We start from the raw sequence: 22,720 nt of genomic DNA on the forward strand, positions 1-22,720 counted from the left end.
ATTATTATTATTAGAGAGTCTTTTGAATAATAATTTTTTTTTTAGTAAAAATGATTGAGGGCCCTCGAAAAGATATTCACCATCAAAGTAGTCTGTTTAATATCAATTTTTTTTTCTTCTTTAAATTTAAATTAATGCTTGTTATTATTTTTTTCAAAAATGAATTTAATATTTTCTTATATTTCAATCAATAATTGTGCAAACAATCACAAGGTTTGATTAAATAATTGTCCTTGAAATCAATTCATTTTCCTGTTGAGAATATATTTATATTGTCTTTATAAAAATTTCAATTAAGTTTAATGGAAAATATAAAAATAATGATGATGACAATAAACATGTTGACAAGTTTATAATATTAGTGGATTAATTATTTGATGTATAGTACAATTGACAACAAGACAACCACAATCAGTAAAAGTTGATCAACAAAATCATTATGATTTATAAAAATTTATTTATCATTTACAAGTATAGGTACCTGTTATATAATTTTTAAATTTAATTTATGTGTTTGTATATATTGTATATACCATGCAGGCCTTGTTCCATGATTTTAATATATATACCAAATTTTAGTTCGACGAATTTTGGCATATTTCCAAACTCTGATACGTCGACCAAAAATATACGCTTAATTTATGTAACGGTATTTGTTGTAGTATTTTATCAAAAAAAAAAAATATTTAAATATTCATTAAAAAAAAAAAACGAAAAAACAAATTGAAAATAAAATAAATAATCTATTTAAAAATTCATTATAATTTTTTTTAAATATAATTATTGTTGGGAAATTTTAGCGATGAACTAATAAACCAACTGTTTGCTTGTTATGAAAAACCGTTGACTATATTTTCTCGTGTGTTTGTTGGAAAATAAAATAAATAAAGTGATGTTAAAAATTGTGCTATTGGAAAGGGAAAAAACTATATAAATATACAAAAATATGAATAAATGTAGATGATGATGATGATGGGGGATATAGACGTTATTATAAAATTGGTGCTGCATGTACGTGAGGTCACATTACTAGACGCGCGGTGATCTTGAATCAATCTTGAATCGTTCAAGTCGCTGTTCCTAATTATCATCATCATAATCTTCGGTTCATAGCATATACAAGCGCCACTTTGACATCAGTTATATTTTGCCTGGACACATGTCAACATCGGCAATTGATATATTTAAAAATGTTTAGAAATTTAAATCATCTACAAAATTTTAAAATATTTAAAGTGAATTATTTTTTTAATTAAATTTAAATAAATAGAAAAACTTGGGTTAACTGTTGATAGTGAAGTTGGTTTTTTACGAGTGATTAAAATAATAGTTTAATAATTTAAAAATGGCCAAGGACAAGGCAGTTAAAATACGAAAAAAAAAACAAAATAAAAGTAATTGCTGTGGATGTACGAAAAACAGGAACAGTGACATATTTTGTAATTAATATTTTTTATTTAAAAAAAAAAAAATAACAATTATATTAATTTGTTTATTGTCATCATTATAATAACACACATGTGTAATTTATTTTTGCATTACGGCATCATGAATATACACAATGACTAAGTGCAAAAAAAAAAAAAAATTAAATAGAAAAAAAAATATATTCACCTTGAAATATTTTTTAACATTGAAATTATTTTGTATAGAATAATTTTTATTTTACTATTTATTATCTTATCCTGTTATTAGCTAGTTGCACTTTGTCTTATCGTAGTTGGAAAATAAAAAATTTTACTATCAAGTTTACTTGGAAGCGTTAGAAATAATAATTTCGAAACGAAAAAAAAATTATTATTACTATTTGTTGGCTGATTCGAAATTCGAAAAATAAATGTATTTTTTTGTTTTTTTTTTTAATAAGCAAATGTAATGATACTTCCTGTGGATTTAATATTGTATATATAGATATATTTTTGAATGCTTGTTGTAATTTTATTACATCACGTTCTTTAAGGAGCGCGTCATCGTTAAAACGAATGAAGGAAGCGATTGGTATTCATATCGTACAACTGGGTCAGGTAGAGCGTGTGTATATGAAACTCACGCTCAACGGGAGCAAATATTTTTTTTTTTATTATATATTTTTTTAAATAATGTTTATCAAAATTAACCATCTATGCACAAAATTTCATCGAAAAAAAAAAAAGGTTTTTTTTCAAGCAAGAAAAATCGAAAAAACACAAAACTATTTTTTAAAAAATCATAAATTTTTATTTATTTATTTTTTATGTATACTTATAGTTTGCAGTGTTTATTATTTGCATGTGCAATAATAATTTTTAAATATAGATTTGAAGAAATATAAAAAAAAAATAGATAAATAAATAAAAAAAAAAATTTAAATGAAAATATATTGAAATTATTTACGTGTCAGGGATATTGATTTAAAATAGATTGATTGATGTATATATATCTTTTAATATAAATGATAAATGTTAATTTTAATTAAAAATAATTTTAATATTTAACTTATGACTTTAAATTTATATTTAAAAAAAAAATTTTTTTATTCATTTTTTATTTGATATTGTGTGTGGGTATTGAGTCAATTGGATAATGCATCATTACATTCTTGACCTGTTCGTTCATATTTTTATTCAACCTTAAAATTACTTGTATTATATCATCAAAAAAAAAAAATTAAATTGAATTATTTAAATCTATAATTTATATTCAAATTTATAAAAAGAAAAAAAAAAATCGTATTTAAATTATTTTTACGAAAAATATTTGTTTTTACAAATTTAAATTATTGCAGGAAGCTGTTAACTATATAAATTTCGAAAATAAAAAATTCACAGACGATAAAAAAAGCAAGAAAATAATCTATTTTCAAATTTATTATTTAAAATTTTAATTTTCATTTTCATTTAAAATCATTATTTATTATTTTGTATATTTTTTCGATTTTTGCATTTATATTTTTGTCGTTTTTTTTATAGTTAAATGTCATTGTAATAATTATATAAATTAGTAATTCATTAAATTAATTATAATAGTTTAATTATAATATATTAATAATTGTTTTTTAATTTTTTTTTAAGGCGAAGATCCAATGCTCAGTGATCAACAGCAATATCGTTACATGACTGTTGATGATATGAAGTCAATGGGTGATGATTCAATGCGCGTTAACGTAACTGACGACGAAAGGGACAATCGACATTCCGGAGGTCAGTTAATAATCATTCATTTAAAAAAATTACATCACTTATTAGCTATATTTATTTATATATATTTTATGTATTTCAGGTACAAACATAACAGACATGATTACCAAAGAAAATTATCATCGAACAAATGCTGCTAATTTAAAACCAGATAATATCGATATCAACAGACATCCAGTTCATGTTGGGTATGTACATTTTATTCTATCATCTTAATTAAACAATAATAATATAAATTTTTTTTTTTTTTAATTAAAAAAATCATGAGTTTAGATATTAATTTAAAATATTAAAAAACTTGTGATAATTGAAAAAAATTATTGTGTGTGCATAAGCAAAAAAAAGTAAATGATTTATTCTTTTTTTTAATATTTTTTTTATATTTATCAAGAGTGAATAGACCTTGAAAATTAGTTAATAATAAAAAACAATAATTTTTGTGTATTATAGTGTGATAATGGATGTGTGAAGTGTGAAAAAAATGAGAGCATTATTTATTTTATTTTATTTTTTATATTGAACAGAAAAATTTAATTTTATTGCATTTGGCACTTGACATGATTTTCTATGATTTCCTATTATTTTCAATTTTATAATTTAATTATAAAACATTTTTTTTTTATTATATTTTCATGAGTAATTTTTTTTTTTTTGAATTTTAAAATTATCATTTTATTTTGAATTTTTTTTTTAAATAAAAAAGCATGTTAAAGTTTATAATAAATTATTAAAATAAAAAAATTAAATCTATTGTCTTGATGATGACAGTATGAAAAAAAAAAAAAAAAAAATTCATATAAAGAATAAAAATATGACTTTGTTAATTATAAAATGACAGTAATAACAGTATACTTGTCTGTTGATATTTAAAATGAAAAAAATTGGCATGATTTTTCAAACCAACTATGGATATGCACGATGTCTATGATAAAAAAAAAAAAAAAAGTCTATCAAAGTCTAGCACGTAAAAATATAATATTCAATTTGAATATAAAAAAATATATATAATAATAATAATTTGTATAGTTTGTGTGATGTTGTTTATAGTCACACAAGTTTAAAGACATCACACTCTTTACCGTTGTTCGGGACAACTGAGTTCATTGAGTTTTTTTTATTTACAACATATATATGTATTATAAATATATATATATATGTAGCTATATCACTGTAATAATACGAGAGAGATTGTATGTGTAATTCAGCTTCATTCAGTCTTAAACTGTACAAGATTCTATGCCAAACGTAAAACAGTACTTTGGCTTACAACAACGCGTAAACTTTTCTTCATTTTATAACACTCAAATTTCGAATCAATTAAATTGAAATTAATTATTTTTAAATACAAAAATTATTAACGATAATTATATTTATGTATTTTGAAAACGTCATGTAGGTTTTTAGTTGAAAAAATAATTTCTATAATCATTGTAGTTTAAGCTATCATCATTGCTATCAATATTTTCTGTGTTTTAAAAAATTTTCAATAGCACTGTAGTATAGACACACTCTTTTTTCTATCTTTTGACTTGATAAAAAAACAAAAAGGATTTGCTTTAATTATCGTTAAGATAAATTACATATTTGCACGAGTAATATTTATAAAAAATTAATTGAAAAAAAACATACAGTGTCTTGATTGAATATAAATATTAATTAAAGGTTTTTTCTTTTGAAGAAAAAATATAATAGTTACGGTGTTTACAGAAGCATGAGCACGGTTATTAGAAAATTAAAAACCTTATGTTATTTACCACGCAGTTTTATTCCCTTACGTATTTAGACAGTCACTAGCTTCATTAAATTCGTCGCTGGCAGCCCTTGGTATGTTTCCAAAAGGACAAGGAATGTGGAGGGACAGGTACAAAGAATTTCATTTTAAAATAATAAAAAAAAAAACAATAGATTAAATTTTTAATTTACTAGTTTTATTAATTTATTAATCTTTAATAATATTACATTAATTTTTTTTTTTTTTTTTTCAAATTTAATTACACTATTTTATTGATGATAAATTATCATCATAAAAAGCAAGCGAATAAATTTTTTTTTTTTTCTATTTTAGAATAGAGAAAAAATAATTTGTTATTAAAATTTTTCCGCAAAATATCCCTCGCCCTTTCCAACCCTAAAGTATGAGTGAATTTCTGATATCCAAATATCACCTATAATACATAATTTTTATTGTTTTTTTTTTTTAGATAAAAAAGCCGGTTAAAAAAATTAAATAAATAATTCAAAACTCAGATTTTTATAGTAACAAAAAAACTAATTAACAATGAAAAAAAAAAAAACGTGAAAATATTAAAGAAAAAAATATATAATTATAAAAATACTAACGCGAAAATTTTTATTTTGTTTCCGATTCTTTGTAAAAAAAAATTTACGATAGCAGTATACCAGAGTGGAAAAAGTAAGTGAATAATAATATGTCTTGTTGAGTAAACCTTCTCCACAAAATTACAAAAAAAAAAAATCAATCAATCAATAATTACATCAACAGCAAATTATTGATCTATTTTACATGTTCGTTTTTTTTTTTTTTTTTTATAAAATACACAACGTCACAAATTATTATTTAAATTATATACGTTGCTAGTTTCTGCACCAATATGTTAATTATTTATTGTAGTGGCTGTAATTACTGTTAATTAATTATTGTTATGTATTTGTTTATATACTCATCAACCCATTACAGCACTGTTTAAGGGCGCAGGGAATAAATTAATTAAATTCGCTTGCTCCCAAAGAAAAAAAAACCACAAATACACAAACAAAAAAAATAATCATTATTTTAGTTTAAATTATTGTCTGCGTCTTGGTCTTTATCGTTAAATTGTCATTTGCTTTAATCACCAATATCACAACAAATAATTTTTAAAAATATAAACACATGCAAGTGCACAATTTTATTGTTATAATTATTATGTACACATATTACTTTGCCTATTTTTTTATTAAATAATTTCATCATGTATATATTCAACTAATACTCACGTTTAAAAAATAAATATCTGCTCTATCATTAATATGATAATTAACAATATATTTGATATATAAAAAAAAAAGTCAATAAAAATAATCAAGTGTACATTTTTAGAACAAAAAAAAAAAAATACGTATTTAATTTAATAGTTTTTTTTATTTACTTCCTGATGGATACGAGTAAATTGCATAATTATTGAATGCAAATAATGATTATAATCAATTTTTAAATATATTTTTATTAATGTTGTATTAAGCTGTAAAAAAAAATAATTAAAAAAACACTATGATGTCATGATAATTTTATTATAAATGTGATGATGATGATGATGATGTTTATTTAGAAAAATAAATAATTTATATTAATAAATGTATTTTTAATTTTTTATTTAGCTTTTTGGTGTCATTTTTGGTGGATGCTCGTGGTGGAGCAATGCGAGGATGTCGTCATAGTGGTGTACGTGTTATTGTACCACCAAGAAAAGCAGCAATGCCAATGCGAATAACTTGTAGATATTTAAAACGTGATAAATTAACAAATCCACCACCATTGATGGAGGGTGAGGCACTTGCAAGTCGTATACTTGAACTAGGTCCAGTCGGTGCCAAATTTTTAGGGTAAATATATTGTAAAAAATAAAGAGAAAACAAAGTTAATTAATAATAATTAATAAAATTTATATAGGCCTGTAATAATTGAAGTGCCACACTTTGCATCACTACGTGGTAAAGAAAGAGAAATAGTTATATTACGATCAGACAATGGAGAGACATGGCGTGAGCATACTCTTGAAGCAAGTGAAGAAGCTGTTCAAGATGTTTTAAATGAAAGTTTTGAGGGTGAAGAATTAAGCCAACTGGAAGATCTTCAAACATCAAGAATTGTTAGAATTTTAACTGTTGATTTTCCACATTATTTTGCTGTTGTATCACGTATACGACAAGAAGTACATGCTGTTGGTCCAGAAGGTGGTACTGTATCATCATCAGCAGTACCACAAGTACAAGCAGTATTTCCACCAGCTGCACTTACAAAAAAAATTAGAGTTGGACTACAGGTAAAATAATGACTAGTAATTAAAATAAATTTTTATTAATTTTTTTTTTATATTTTATTAAAAGGCACATCCAATATCAGCTGAATTAGTTGCAAAATTACTTGGTAATCGTGTTGCTGTATCACCAATTGTAACAGTTGAACCAAGACGAAGAAAATTTCATAAACCAATAACTCTAACTATACCAGTACCACAAGCAGCAAACAAGGGAATGATTAATCAGTATTCTGGTGATGCACCAACACTAAGATTACTCTGCAGTATAACTGGTAATATTTTAATTTCGTTTTTTTTTTTCATATAAATAATATGTAGTAGCAGCAACCAGATTGACTCAATGATCTCTCTTATGTTTTAACTTACTTGAATTAATTGATAATGTGTGTTTTTCAATGATCAGCCACCCAACTTGTTGGTAGAAATATACTGAGATCTTATTTTATTTTTTTTATATCGTGATTTATTTGACAGAGATTTAATGAACAGATGGTAGCTGCACACAATTTATTAACATAGATTATAATACATTAATAATAATAATATTAATTAGTTTGTATAATTAATTTAAAATACAAAATTTAAATGAAAAAAAAAAAAAAAAAAAAACATGTAATGGACTCTGCCATTGGTGTGTACATATTTCGTTGTAATTCATTGTTAATGCTTGCGTTTTGTTTAGGATTGAGTCATTTAGGTATGGATCATTATCTAAACATAGAAAATTTGTTTATATTTATATAATTTTTAATTTTTTTTTTTTAAATATATTTTATAATTATTATTTATATAGATCATTTATAATAAATTATTTATTTATTTTTATCAGCTTTTTCAGCACAATTCGTTTGGCAATTGCTTCAATACAAAAAACAATAAAACAAATTATATTTTTTTAATTTTATTATTATTTATTGATGTGTTATTTAAAATATGCATTAGTCAAATTAATTATTATTATATATCATTGGCTATTTATCAAATTTTTATTTTCACTCAACGCTTAAATTGCATTTCACGCCAAAAAAAAATATATAAAAAAAACATCTGTCAATTAATCATCGTTTTTATCAAGCATCATCTGAAAAAAAAAAAAAAAAAAACTAATAAATTAAATAAACAAAATATTTTTATTATTCAAATACCAAGCACATAACAATAAGGCACATAAAAAAAAAAATTAAAAAAAAACTCTGAACTTGAATACAGATTTAATAAAAAAAATAAAATTAAATCAACAACTGTATTTAATGTCAAGGTTGACTCTTAAATAACTCTTACACACAATTCACTTTTGCTGTCATCATAAAAAAGAAAATTAATTTTTATCATAAATATATTATGATTAATATTTTTGAATTTAAATGAATATGTATTTTATTCAGGTGGTCAATCACGAGCAGTATGGGAAGATGTTACTGGCTCAACACCATTGACATTTGTCAAGGATTGTGTGTCATTTACAACAACAGTATCAGCTCGTTTTTGGCTAATGGATTGTCGAAATATTACTGAAGCAACGAGAATGGCAACTGAACTCTATACACATGCAACTCACGTTCCTTTCATGGCCAAGTAATATAATAAATAATAATTAAATGATAAATAAACAATTTTTCCAATATGATTAATAATAATTTTTTAAATTTATAGATTTGTTGTATTTGCAAAACGTGTTGATCCACTTGAAGCACGTTTACGTGTATTTTGTATGACTGATGATAAAGAAGATAAAACATTAGAACATCAAGAACATTTTACTGAAGTTGCTAAAAGTCGTGATGTTGAAGTACTAGAAGGTAAAATACAGTATATGGAATTTGCTGGTAATCTTGTACCAGTTATGAAAAGTGGTGAACAATTACAATTACCATTTCGTGCATTTAAAGAAAATCGTATACCATTTACAACACGTGTTAAAGATCCAGATTCAGTTGATATGGTTGGAAGAATAATGTTTATGAATGAACCAAAAGTACAAAAAGGTGAACCATCACAAATACCAATATGTACATTAAATATATTATTACCAGATAAAATATCACCTGATGGAAAACATTCAGAAATTGATTTACTTGAATTATCAAAAAATTATAGTTTCTTAAGAGATGGTGGTATTAGTAGACCAGATACAATTCATCGTGCAACAATACGTTTAACTGATATTGCAAATTTGCTAGATACTGATTGGCAAAAACTTGCTGAAGAATTAAATATATCACCAAATGATGTTGATTTAATTAAAAATGAACATCCTGGTAAACCAGCAATTCAAGCAGCATCAATGTTTAAAATTTGGCAAGCTAATGGAAACAAAGCAACAGGTAAATTATTTTTTTTTTTGTTTTTTCGAAATCGAAAAATATTTATTATTGATAAAGAAAATTATATTTTTTTAATATTGAGTAACTTGTTTATCATAATTCCTTGGCCTCAATAATGCAACTGAGTAATTTGTCGTGAAAAAAAAAATAAACAAAGTGATAAAAAGAGAAGTAATATTAACAAACCTGTTGACGAAGAAAAATCAAAAGTGATATACGCGTAGTTTGTTCGAAAAAAAATGAGTCATTCATCAGGAATTTCAGGAGAAGCGCAGTATTTATGATCTCACTGGTCAACACATATATTATTTAAAATTAAATATATAAATATAATAATAAAAAAAAAACACGTGGATAAAAAATAAAAAGGATAGTAAAAAGGATTGGCTCAAAGCTAATATTTTATTCTCACATATTTTTGTCCCCCTTAATCATCATTATTGTTAATCTTGGATGCTAATCACACGACTTGAGGCGGTGGCGCATGAATAACATCAGCAAAAGAAAAAAATAATAAAATAATAATAAAAATATTTTAAAAAATATCATAAGCTAAAATAAATCTTACTTCAGTTCTTCATCTACCATTGTTCTGTAAAGAACTATTTTTATTTGTCTTTTGAAATAATTAAAAAGTAGTTATTTAATTTTTTTTTTTTTTTGGATTAATGAATAATAATGTTTATATCACTTTATCAAGCATATGAAAATCCATCAATATCGGGTTATACAAGTGAATTACATTTGATATTTAATAGAAATAAAATACCATCACGTATAAGCATAATTAATCGAAATAATGGTTTGTGTTTGTGATTTTTAGTTTATTTATATAAATTAATAAAAAAATTGTGTCTTGGTTTTAAAGTGCTCAAGTTTAAAATAATACGAATGATAAATAAAGAGATAAATTATAAAAATATAAGGAGAATGAATGAGATCATTTGTATACATAAAAAGTAAATGAATGATTTGTTTTTAAAATTTTTGTTTTATTTTATTTTCCCCACCATAGGAAATACGCTTGAAAAGGCCCTGAATAAAATTGGCCGTGAGGATATAGTTAAAAAGTGTATATTCAACGTTGAACTTGTTACGGATGATGTTGAAAAAGCTGTTGCAAGGGTACGTCTTGATCAGCCTGGTTTTGATGCACTTAAAGAAGAACTTGGTCCATCAAGAGATTCATCATTGAGACGTGATGGTACACTTGGAAGTAGAAAAATTGATTTTAATTTTGATGAATCTGATCGTATAAAGGTGAGTCATTTATTTCAATTTATTTATTTATTTTTAAATATGATTATGATTAGATTTAATGATCATTATTTTATATAGTATTTTTTTTTTTTTTTTTAAATTGATATGTTAATTTTAAAAACATTCCAAAGTATTATTCATTTTACTGCTCAATGTGAAAATCATATTGCTTCATTCATTTTGAATATTAATGTGGTTATTAAGTATTATTATTTATTGATGATTAATTTTTAACGTTGGTGTTTTTTATTTATTTTTTCATTAGGATTCTGAATCCATTGAGGATATTAACATCATGGGAAATATGCCAAATAAACAATGTAAGTTGCTTCATTATTTTTTTTCAATATTTGATTATTTAATTTAAAATTATTTTTAAAAAGAAATAAAAAAAATGGACATGATGTCACAATCCAAAATTAAAAATGAAATAATAATTTAAAAAAAAAAAAATTTTTGAATTTATAATTAACACGTCATAAATTAATATCGTGAATGAAAAAAAAAAAAAATTTCGATGCACTGAATCACAGCACATACTTGGCTTATTCACGCAATTTTAATTTTTTTTTTTTTTTAAATTAAATATTATATTTAAAAAAAAAAAAAAAATGACAGTTAAGAAATTATTTATTATTTAATCAAATGGATTTTACAAAAATGGAAAATATTTCATTTAAAGGTATATAGACAAGTTAAATAGAAAAAAAAAAAATAAAAAAACAACTGATTCACTTGTTGACCTCGATAGCTCCAGTCAATCGACACAGATTAATATAAAAAAAAAAATATATATAAAACTTGATAAATTTGTAAACAAAAATAAGATATTATTTAAGAGGACGAAATGTATATTATTTTACGTCATTTATATTTTTATTTTAATAATTTATTAATGCACATTTTCACAGCAAAACAACAGCACATAACAATCACAAATGGCACTGTGTTCAATGGTACTTCAACACCAATTAAAGACAAATATGCTAGTGAAGAAAAAGAACTTGTTGATGAAATGGCTGATTTTATTGAACATAAATGTCATGTTAATGATACTATGACACAAAAAATACTTGAAGATGATAATGATGATGATGATGATGATAAAAATGAGAAAAAACTTCAAAGAGTCATTGAGGATGCAAATAAAATAGTCACCGGTGAGTACTTTATTTTTAAAATATAAAGATTAAAATAAAATCGGTTATTTAAATTTACAGAATGATTATAATGGGTTTAAGGGTCAAGCTTAAATTTTTATTTTTAATTTTTAAATTACGCATTAATAAAAATATTGATAATTTATATTGATCGAAAAAAAAAATATATATATATTTATAAATGCAATATAACAACGCGTTCGTTTCTGAATATGAAGCCTTAAATGTTGTATCTTTTTCTACTCTTTTTCTATCTTAATTTTCGAAAAGTTATTAAATATATTTAAACGGTTATTAATATATTTATTTTTCTACCATTATTAGCGACGATAAATTAATAATAAATTTATATTTCAGTTATATTTTTATAATATAATAAATAAAAATAATAGTCGTTATGGTAAAAATACAATAAATCAATTAAACACACATACACATTTTTTTTATAAAATTATAATTTATTTATGCTTATTATTTATTATTATTTACCAATCGACAATTTATTATTTATTATTTTAAAAAACATTTAAAAATTTTTTTTTTTTTCACATTTGCTTTCATTGGCACTCACTCGGTCATACTCATGTCGAATATTTTTAAATCAGTTATTGCTTTATCGTTTATTTAATCATAAAATTTATAAAAAAATTTTCCATGTGTTTTTTTTATTAAAATATAAAATTAAAAGTCACTGTGAAAAAGTGGACAATGCATGAGCTTCGTGTTTACACGGGGCAGCTGTCGTTATTTATTGATAAAAATTAAATTTATTTATTTAATATATCAATATGATCGTTTTTCTTTTCTTCATTTTAGTTAGTAAATTTTGTTTAACTAATTTTTTTTTTTTATTTAAAAATATTACAATGACAAATATTTTATTAAAGGATTTTTTTTAAATTAAAAAATAAAAAAAATAATTATATGTATAAATAATAGTTTTAAAAAAATGAAAGATAGCTGCTCCATAAGCACAATCACTGCGCACATAAAAAAATCATAATTAAAATGATTATTAAAATTTATTACCGTGTGTGAATAAATTATTTTTTAAACTAAAAAAATAATCAAAATAATTTCTTAAAATGATAAAATTAATAATTCTAATTTTATATTAAAACAATATATAAGTCTAACTGCTATTTATATATTCAGCGAACGCAGCTTTGACTAAAAAAATAATTAATTAGCAAAAAAAAAAAGAAAAAATACGTGAAGATATCAAAAGATAAATTGGAAAAAAAAAAAAAAGAAAGGATATCCAAATAAAAAGACTAATGATATATGTATTATATATTTTATGATAATTTTTTTTTTATACATGCCTTAAAATATTATGATACTTAATTAACAGGTGTTATACAAGACGCTGAGAAAGAAAAGGAGAAGTTAGCAAAGGAAGGGTTGTCGGGGGTTGGGGATAAAGAGGCCAAAGGTGCTTTAGGAAATATTGATAAATATATAGTTGAAAAAAATATTATATTTGGGGAGGGATCCGTTGAACCAATTATTATTAAAAAACAAAAAATTGATAATAAACCGAGTGATAATAGCGCGAAAAAAATATCAAGTGTAGAAACAATAACAAGTACAACGACAATAACAACTACGAGTCATCAAAATATTGATGAAAAACCAATGAGTGTTGATGATGAAGTTACAACACCAGGAAAAATAAATTATTTTGGTAAAAATGACCCAGTTATTGGTCCAGTTATAATTGTTACACAAACTGATATGACGACAACGACAACAACAATACCAATTGTTGAAAAAATTGAAGGTATTGTTACAACAAGTGTTAAAGAAAAATTGTCAAAAGAGGATAAAGAAATATCTGAAAGAATTAAGGAGGATGATATGAATACATCTATTTATGAAAATGTTTATAATACTAAATCTGATGATCCTAAATCTGATGATGAATCAAGTACTGGTGCTGGTGGTAAAAAGAAAAAAGAAAAAAGTGGAATGTTTTCTGGTATTTTTAAGAAAAAAAATAAAAAAGGATCAAAAGATACATCATTTGATAGTGGTGATGAGGAGAAAGTTGTTATAATACCAATTGATCAATCAAAAGTTATACCAACATATCCTGATTTTGATCCAACAAATTATATTGCAATTTGTCCACAAAAATTACCAGAAAATGAACCAAATCGTGATCCAATTTGGGCAACAGCTGATTTTCTTTATGATTCAAGAAGAAGTGCTGAAGCATTTATTCCTGATAGTATTGAACGTGATATTGATGAAATTGAATTTGCAACACCACCAATGCCTGAAGAAAAAATTATTATTGAAGATAAAATACCAGAAGAAAATACTAAACAAATTGATGGTGAAACTAAAGAAAAACATGGTTTTTTTTCAAATTTATTTACCAAAGGTTCTAAAAAACCAGATGGACATATTGAATCAATAGATAGTCAACATATAAATGGAGCTCCTAAAGATGTTGTTGATGGAGCCATTGATAGTGGTAAAAAAATTACATTAGAATTTGAAACAGAAGGACGTAAAATTAAATCTGATGTTGATGATAAAAATAAAGAAATTGAAAAATCTGTAAAAGCTATTAATAGTGAGATTGAAAATGTTGATATTAAAATTGATGAAGACAAACAACAAAGTGGTGGTATTTTTGGAATATTTAAAAGTCCTAAATCAAAAGATAGAAAACGAAGTAAATCAAAAGAAAAAGATACCACAAAAGATATTCCAGTTGATAGTGGTGATGAGGAATTACGTATAGCTACTGCAGCATTCCTTGATGATACTAGAAAAACAGCTGAACGTGCACTTTCAGAGGAAACTCGTGAAATAATTAAACCTGATGATAATACAACTGAAAAATATGTTACAACAACAACAGTTACTGAAGAATTTGATATTCCAACTGACAAAGTTAAAGGTTTTAGCTATGAAGTCAGTAAATCTCCATCAAATAAAATTGAAAAAACAATAACAATAACGACAACAACATCAACGACAATTGTTGATGATAAAAAAAATAATGAAAAAACAAGTGCACCAGATAAAAATAAAAATAGGTTGTCTGGTGAATTTTCAGATTCAGCTGATGAAGGAAAAAATAAAGGAAATGGATTTTTTGGTATGTTTAAAAGTCCAAAATTAAGATCAAAGAAAAGTCGTTCACGTGATCGTAGTTCATCAAAAGAACGATCATTTGACAGTGGTGATGAAGAATCACGAGTTGAATTATCTGGAAGAAAATCATTGAGAGATTCACCAGCTAAAATTGAAGAAGAAACAAAACAAACAGTTGCCTCTGAATCATTGGTTAAAGAACGTGATGAAAAAGATAAAGGTGGTCTATTTGGAATATTTAAAAGTCCAAAAAGTTCACCAAAAAAAAGAAGCAAATCAAAAGAAAAAAGTATGTCAACTGAGCCATCAACTGAGAGTGCTGATGAAGAATTTAAAATTACAGCAACATCAAAGTTTCTTGATGATTCAAGAAAATTCTCGGATCTTCAAGAAGAGTATCCTTATCCATCTGCTCCAATTGTAACAACAGAGAGTGGAACTGTATCACCTGATGATACTGATGCTGTTGATGGTGTTGTAACTGGTGGTTTTCTATCTGGAATTTATAAAACAGCAAAAAATGTTGCTGAAGAAGTTTCAGAAGAAGTTAAAGAATTTTTGGATGAAACTAAAGAAGATGCTGAAATTGAAAAAGAAAAATTAGCCAAAGAAGCTGAAAAACAAAAGAATGAAGCTAAAAATATCAAGGCTAAAGTTGACCAAGAAATTAAAAAAGAAATTGAAAAAACTGGTGAAATAGTTGTTGAAAAAACTGAAGATACCAAACATGCCCTTGAAAAGAGCAAAGAAAAAGGTTCAGGATTTTTGTCAGGAATAATAAAATCAGCCAAACACGCTGTCGATGAGGTTTCTGATGAAGTTAAAGAATTTATTGAAGAAACTGAAGAAAAAGAGCGTGCTGAAGAGGCATCAATTCAGCAAATAAAATCTGAACCAGAAATAAAATCCAAAGTTACTGATAAAAATAAAAAATCAACAAAAGGACCAGCTCCACAAAAAAATGGAAAAGATGTAGCAGATAAAAAAACTGTTATCAAATCTGTGAAAGAAGAAGTAAAGGTAACAAAAGGTAAAGCTCCTGATGGTGCAAAAGCTGTTGATACTGTAAAAGCAAAAGCAAAACCACCAACAAAAGAAGCTTCACCTAAACTTGATAAACCTGTGGCAAAAGTTGCAAATGGAGCAAAAGCTCCTGTTGATAGTGGAAAAATAAAACCAAAATCTACAAAAGAAGCTTCACCAAAACCAACAACTAAAGAGGCATCTCCAAAGCCTGTCGCTGCTAAAGCAGCAAATGGAGCCAAGGCTGCAGTAGATACTAGTAAAACAAAGCTAAAACCAACTAAAGAATCTTCACCTAAACCTATCAAAGAAATGGCTCCAAAACCACCTAAAGAGACACCTACAAAACCAGTTAAAGAAATGGCTCCAAAACCACCAAAATCAAATAAAGAGTCATCACCAAAATTAAACAAAGATGCACCAGTCAAATCAGATAAAATTGATAAGAGTCAAACGAAGACCACAACTACAATAAAACAAAAAGAAAGTCCAAAAGAACCAAGTAAAAAAGGAAAAAGTACTCTTATATCAGGAATTATAAAAGGTGCTAAAAATGCAGCTGATGAAGTAGCTGATGATATTAAAGATTTTGTTGATGAGACAAAGAAAGAAGCTGAAAAAGATGAAGAAGAGGCTAAAATTGCGGCTGACAAAGCTTCAAAAGCCTTGAAAGAAATTGAAAATAATACAATCATTATTACCAAAGATATTGATGACCAGGTAAATAAATCAAAAGATAAAGTACATGAAGAAATGATTCAAAGTAAAGATCAAATGGTTCACACTATAATAATAACAGGTGAAAAAATTTCTGACGTTGCAAGTGCAACAACAGACGCAGCAAAAGCCGCAACTAAAAAAATTGCATCAGAGGTTGACAAAAGTGCGTCTGATGTTGAGACTGATCTCAGTGAAGCTGCTGATGAGTTGAAAGAAAAACACAGCGGTGGATTATTTGGTATATTTAAGAGTCCAAAATCCAAGGACAAAAAACGTAGCAAGTCAAAAGAAAAAGACTCGTCAAAGGACATTTCATTTGACAGTGGTGATGAAGAAGTTCGAAATGCCACTGCTATATTCCTTGAAGATACACGAAGAGTTGCTGAGCCATATACTGGTTTACCAGATGCTGATAAAAAATTACGTAACGCTGCTGTTGATGCTGCTGAATCGGCTAAAGTAAAAGCTGAAAAAGACGCTAAAAATGGAGCAGACAAACACAAAGGCTCATTTTTATCTGGTCTTTTTAAAAGTGCTAAAAATGAAGCAGATGTTAGTGTTAATAACGCTGAAACTTTTATTGAAAAAACAAAACAAGAAGTTGAAAAAGAGCGTGATGAAGCTGAACGTGCTATTATTGATGCTGGAAAAAAAATAGAAAATACTCAAGAAAAAGCCATTGAAGATTTGAAAAAAATTAAAGATCAAGCTTCTTTTGAAGCCTGTCAAATCTCCAAGGATGTTAATGAGCTTGTAGAAGAGACCAAAGACAAAGCAAATGAAAAAATAATTACCAGCAAAAATGTAGTTGTAGAAGATGTTGGCAAAATCAAGGACAAAGTTCAAAAATCAATATCTGAAGAAGAAAAAATTATCAAAGACAAAGTGTCTGGTGCTGTTGATGCTACTGATGATTCAATTGAAAAAACTAAAAATAAAATAAAAAAAGATGTGAAAAAAAATGCTGATAAAGGTAAAGGATTTCTTTCGGGAATTTTCAAAGGAGCCAAGCATACAGCTGAAGAAGTAAATGAAGAAGTCAAAGAATTTGTTGATGACACGAATAAAAAAACAGAAAAAAATCAAGAAAAAATTCAAACAGTAGCTGATGACTCAGTGAAACTAGTCAAAGATGAATCTTCTAAAATTGCCCAACAAATTGATGATGCAGTTGATCATGCTACAGCAGCAACTGGTGACTCAATAAAAAAAATAAAAGAAGACATTGGTAAACTTGAAGTAGAAAAAGAAAAAGAAACTTCAAAAATTGTTGAGTCAACAGAGAAAACTATTGATAAAGTTGCCACAGAAACGAAAAAGCACGGAGAAAAAGGCAAATCATTTTTCTCTGGAATATTTAAAGGCATTAAACATGGAGCTGACGAAATCATTGATGATATAAAAGAATTCTCAGATGAAACAAAAAAAGAAGCTGAAGAAGAAGAAAAAAAATTGAAACATACCGTTGATGATAGTGCAAAGGCTCTCAAAGATTTGACTGATAAAAATGTTGAAAATATCAAAGATCTTAAGAGTCAAGTAGTTGAAGAAATAAAAAAAGAATCAAATGACGTTGCTGGTGCAGTTGAAAAAATAAAAGAAACAACAAATGAAAAATTAAAGGCTGAAAAAGATGCTGTAGTTTCTGCAGCAACTACTACTCGTGATAAAATATTTGATGCAGCAGATAAGACAACTGATACTGTAGAAAAGACAGTGAGTGATGTCTCTGACAATATTGCCAAGACAAAAGATTCAGTTAAAAAAGGCATTACTGAAGAGTCTAAAATTTTAAAAGAAAAAATTGAAGAATCAGTCGATCAAGCAACTGATGCTGCTAAAAAAGCACAGGACAAAGTTAAAATAGAACAAGAAAAAGCTCAACAAGCTGCTGACGAAATTGCTAAATCAATAAAAGATAAAGCAATAGAAAAAGTTGATGTTGTCAAAGAAAATCTTTCTGATACTGCATCACAAATTTCTAAAAATATTACTGTTGAAGTTGACAAGTCAAAAGACGCAGCAAAAGCCACAACAAAAAAAATTGTATCAGAAGTTGATAAAACTGCATCTGATATTGAGACTGAACTCAGTGAAGCTGCTGATGAGTTGAAAGAAAAACACAGCGGTGGATTGTTTGGTATATTCAAGAGTCCAAAATCCAAAGATAGAAAACGTAGTAAATCCAAAGAAAAAGACTCGTCAAAAGACATTTCATTTGACAGTGGTGATGAAGAAGTGCGAAATGCTACAGCTATGTTTCTTGAAAATACACGTAGTGTTGCTGAGCCATATACACCAGGATTATTCAACACTGAGGTGAAAATTGATGATTCTGTTGAATCTTCAAAAACCAAACCTGATAAAACAGTCAAAAAAGAATCAGAAAAAAATAAAAGTCAAAAGTCATTCTTTTCTGGAATTTTCAAGGGTGTTAAAAATGCAGCTGACGAAGTGACTGAAGAAATTAAAGAATTTGTTGATGAAACTAAAAAAGAAGCTGAAGAAGATGAAGAAGCACTCAAACGAGCAGCCGATGATGCTGCAAAAAATGCTGAGAGTTTTACAAATAAAACAATAGAAGATATTAAATCAACAAAAGCCCAAGTGTCTGATAAGACTCAAGAAATAATTGAAAGTGGAAAAAAGACAATTGTTGAAGGTGTGACAACAACTGGAGAAAAAATTTCTGAGGTGAAAAATTCTACATCTGATTCATTAACAAAATCAGTAAAAAAAATTGATGATAAAATAAACGAGACCAAGACTGAGATTAGCAAGGATATTTTTGAAGAAATAGATATTGGTAAAGAAAAATTGAATAGTGCTGTGGATTCTGCTGAGTCAGCTAAAAATAAAGTAGAAAAAGAAACAAAAAAATCAGCTGAAAAAAGTAAAGGATTTTTCTCAGGAATATTTAAGGGTGTGAAGCATGGAGCTGATGAAATTATTGATGATATCAAAGAATTTTCTGATGAGACAAAAAAAGAAGCTGAAGAAGAAGAAAAAAAAATAAATAATGCTGCTAAAAAAATAGAAGAAAAAACAACAGAAAAATTACAAGCTGGTAAAAATGCTGTTGTTGGTACAGTGAGTGATGTTTCGGATAATATTGCCAAGACATCAGATAAAATAAAGAAAGATATTGATGAAGAGTCTAACGTTTTGAAAGAAAAAATAAGTGAAGCAGTCGATAGTGTAGCTGATGCTGCTGAAAAAACAAAAACTAAAATTGACACAAAAGGAGAAGAAGCAAAGCATGCTGCTGAAGAAGCTGCTAAATCTGTTAAAGATATTAAGGATAAGACTATGGAAAAAATTGACACCACAAAAGAAAATATTTCTGATGGAAAAATTAAAGTTGAAAAAGATGCCAAGAAGGCTGCTGAAAAAAGTAAATCATTTTTCTCTGGAATTTTTAAAAGTGCTAAGCATGCTGCTGACGAAGTAGCTGATGATATTAAAGAGTTTGTTGAAGAAACCGAAAAAGAAGCTGAGCAAGATGAAGAAGCACTCAAGCTTGCTGCAGACGAGGCTGCTAAAAAAATAAAAGACAGTGCAAACAAAGATATTGAATCAGCGAGTAATGTGATCAGCAGTATTAATACTGATACATCCAAAGCAGTAAAGGATTCAGTGACAAAAATGTCCGATGATGTTACCAAGGCCAAGGACGTTATTACCAAAGAAATATCTGACGATAAAAAAATTGTCAAAGATGCTGTCACTGATGCTATTGATTCTACTGGAAAAACCAAACTAAAAGCTGAGACTGATGGTAAAAAAGAAATTGAAAAAGGGAAAAAATCATTCTTTTCTGGTATATTAAAAGGAGCCAAACATGCAGCAGATGAAGTAGTTGAAGAATTTAAAGAATTTGTGGATGAAACAAAAGAAGAAGCTGAGAAACAAGAAAAAGCACTCAAAGAAACAGCTGACGATGTGTCCAATGCTGCTAAAAATTTAAAAGACGAAACCACAGAAAATCTGAACACAGTCAAGACTCAAGTATCAGAAAAATTATCACAAGCTTCTAAAGATGCTGGTGATGTTGTAACAAAAACAAAAGATAATACTCAAAAAGTGATAACAACTGGTAGTGAAACAATTGTTCAAGGTGTTCATGCTACTGGTGACAAAGTATCTGATGTTGGCACTAAATTAACTGATGTATCAATGAAAATTTCTGATGATGTCAGTAAAACAAAAGACACTATCGCTAAAGAAATTTCCGATGACAAAAAAATAGTCAAAGAAAAAATATTAGAAGCAGTTGACACTGCTGCTGAGTCTGCTGAAAAAACCAAAGTCAAGGCAGAAAAAGAAGCTGAAAAAGGAAAGGGTTTCTTTGCTTCTATTTTCAAAGGAGTTAAGCATGAGACTGAAACAGCTGTTGATAATATTGAAACATTTATTGACAAAACAAAAGAAGAAGCTGATAATGAAAAAAAAGAAGCACAACGTGCTGCTGATGAGGCTGCTAAGGCCATCAACGATGTTAAAGATAAAACAGTTGAAAAAGTTGGTACAATTAAAGAAAATATTTCTGAAACTGCATCACAAATTTCTAAAAATTTAACTGATGAAGTTGATAAATCAAAAGAAAAAGTAGTTGAATTTACTGCTGAGACTGTTGAAAAAGCCAAAATCAAGGGAGAAAAAGAAACAGAAAAAGCAACTGGTTTTCTCTCAGGAATTTTTAAAAAAGGTAAAAATGCCACTGATGAAGTTGTCGTCGATATAAAAGACTTTGTTGATGAAACAAAAAAAGAATCAATAGAAGAAGAAAAAAATGCTCATCGTGAATTTGAAGAAACCATAAAAGAAAAAATAATAATTGATGAAGAAAAACCAATGGAAACAAAAGAAGCTAAAAAATTAAAACAAAAAAGTCCTGAAAAAGAATCACCAAAATTATTTGGTATTTTAAAATCACCCAAACATAAATCATCACGTGTTGCAAAAGATAGTAATGAACATATTGACAGAGTACAATTTGGTGAGGTATCAGAAATAAAAGATGCAACAGTAGCATTTCTTGAAGACTCACGATTAACAGCATCAAATATTGAAGATTCTATGCCACAAGATTTAAATATATCAGATCAAGATTTATCATCATCATCTTCCTCTTCTGCAGCAATTGACAAAGAAAAAAAATTACAAAAAAAAGAAAAATCAAAAAGTGTATTATCCAATATTGTTCAAGCAACTGAAAAATTTTGGGATAATAAAATACATGATTTAACAGGTTCACATTCATCAGGTAGTTATGACATAACAAATCCCGATAATGATGATCCAGAATTACGTGAAATAAAAGCAACATATGAACCAGAATCCGATGTTTTATTGGAATCATTTAATCCAATTGATAGTCCAAGCATTGATAAAACAATAACAACAAGTAGTAATACCGTTAATTTATTATCATCGCGCATTCCATTAAAAACATGTACAATTACGAAAAAAATAGAATTAACAGAAGATAAATTTTCAGTTGTTGTTGATGATGAGGTAATGAATTTAGTTGATAGTAGGGTATTAGGGCACCTTGAGCCTCAATCACGTCAAACAGTAACAACAAAAGTAACAAAATCGTCTGTGAGGACGACAATGGCGACCCCGCCACCCAGCCCCGACAATCTCATTGACAATAGCATTAAAGGTATCTTCAAAATAAATGATTGATTGTATTATACATACATACATATGTGTGTATTATTATTATATAATTTTTTTTTTCAATTTATATTTAATGCAATTTCATACACACACATATATATTTATGTATGTTAAAATACGTATATTTATTACATGCCAGCTGTGTGTAACATGAGTAATTTTTTTTATTTTTAAATTTTTTATAATTTAATTATTTTTTATTTATTTAAATTTATTTATAC

At 26.4% G+C, this 22,720-nt stretch overlaps 1 protein-coding gene across 16 annotated transcripts in view; it reads left to right on the top strand.

Moving 5' to 3' along the window:
* Positions 1-22,720, top strand: part of LOC122854288 (ankyrin-3-like) — a 47,861-nt gene that overhangs the window by 12,668 nt on the left and 12,473 nt on the right. For 4 of the 16 annotated variants that reach the window (XM_044154785.1, XM_044154784.1, XM_044154790.1 and 1 more), the window contains 12 exons: positions 3,051-3,179; positions 3,259-3,364; positions 4,960-5,037; positions 6,555-6,779; positions 6,847-7,219; positions 7,284-7,488; positions 8,602-8,791; positions 8,870-9,540; positions 10,556-10,800; positions 11,066-11,120; positions 11,712-11,960; positions 13,315-22,482. In XM_044154785.1, coding sequence (XP_044010720.1) covers positions 3,051-3,179; positions 3,259-3,364; positions 4,960-5,037; positions 6,555-6,779; positions 6,847-7,219; positions 7,284-7,488; positions 8,602-8,791; positions 8,870-9,540; positions 10,556-10,800; positions 11,066-11,120; positions 11,712-11,960; positions 13,315-22,482 — 11,694 coding nt within the window. Of the gene's footprint in view, positions 1-981; positions 1,440-3,050; positions 3,180-3,258; positions 3,365-4,959; positions 5,038-5,568; positions 5,590-6,554; positions 6,780-6,846; positions 7,220-7,283; positions 7,489-8,601; positions 8,792-8,869; positions 9,541-10,555; positions 10,801-11,065; positions 11,121-11,711; positions 11,961-13,314; positions 22,483-22,720 lie in introns of those variants that run through there. The other 12 variants (XM_044154797.1, XM_044154798.1, XM_044154789.1 and 9 more) reach the window with 9 other exon arrangements.

Source organism: Aphidius gifuensis, linkage group LG4 (genome assembly GCF_014905175.1).
Source record: "Aphidius gifuensis isolate YNYX2018 linkage group LG4, ASM1490517v1, whole genome shotgun sequence".
Taxonomy (NCBI): domain Eukaryota; kingdom Metazoa; phylum Arthropoda; class Insecta; order Hymenoptera; family Braconidae; genus Aphidius; species Aphidius gifuensis.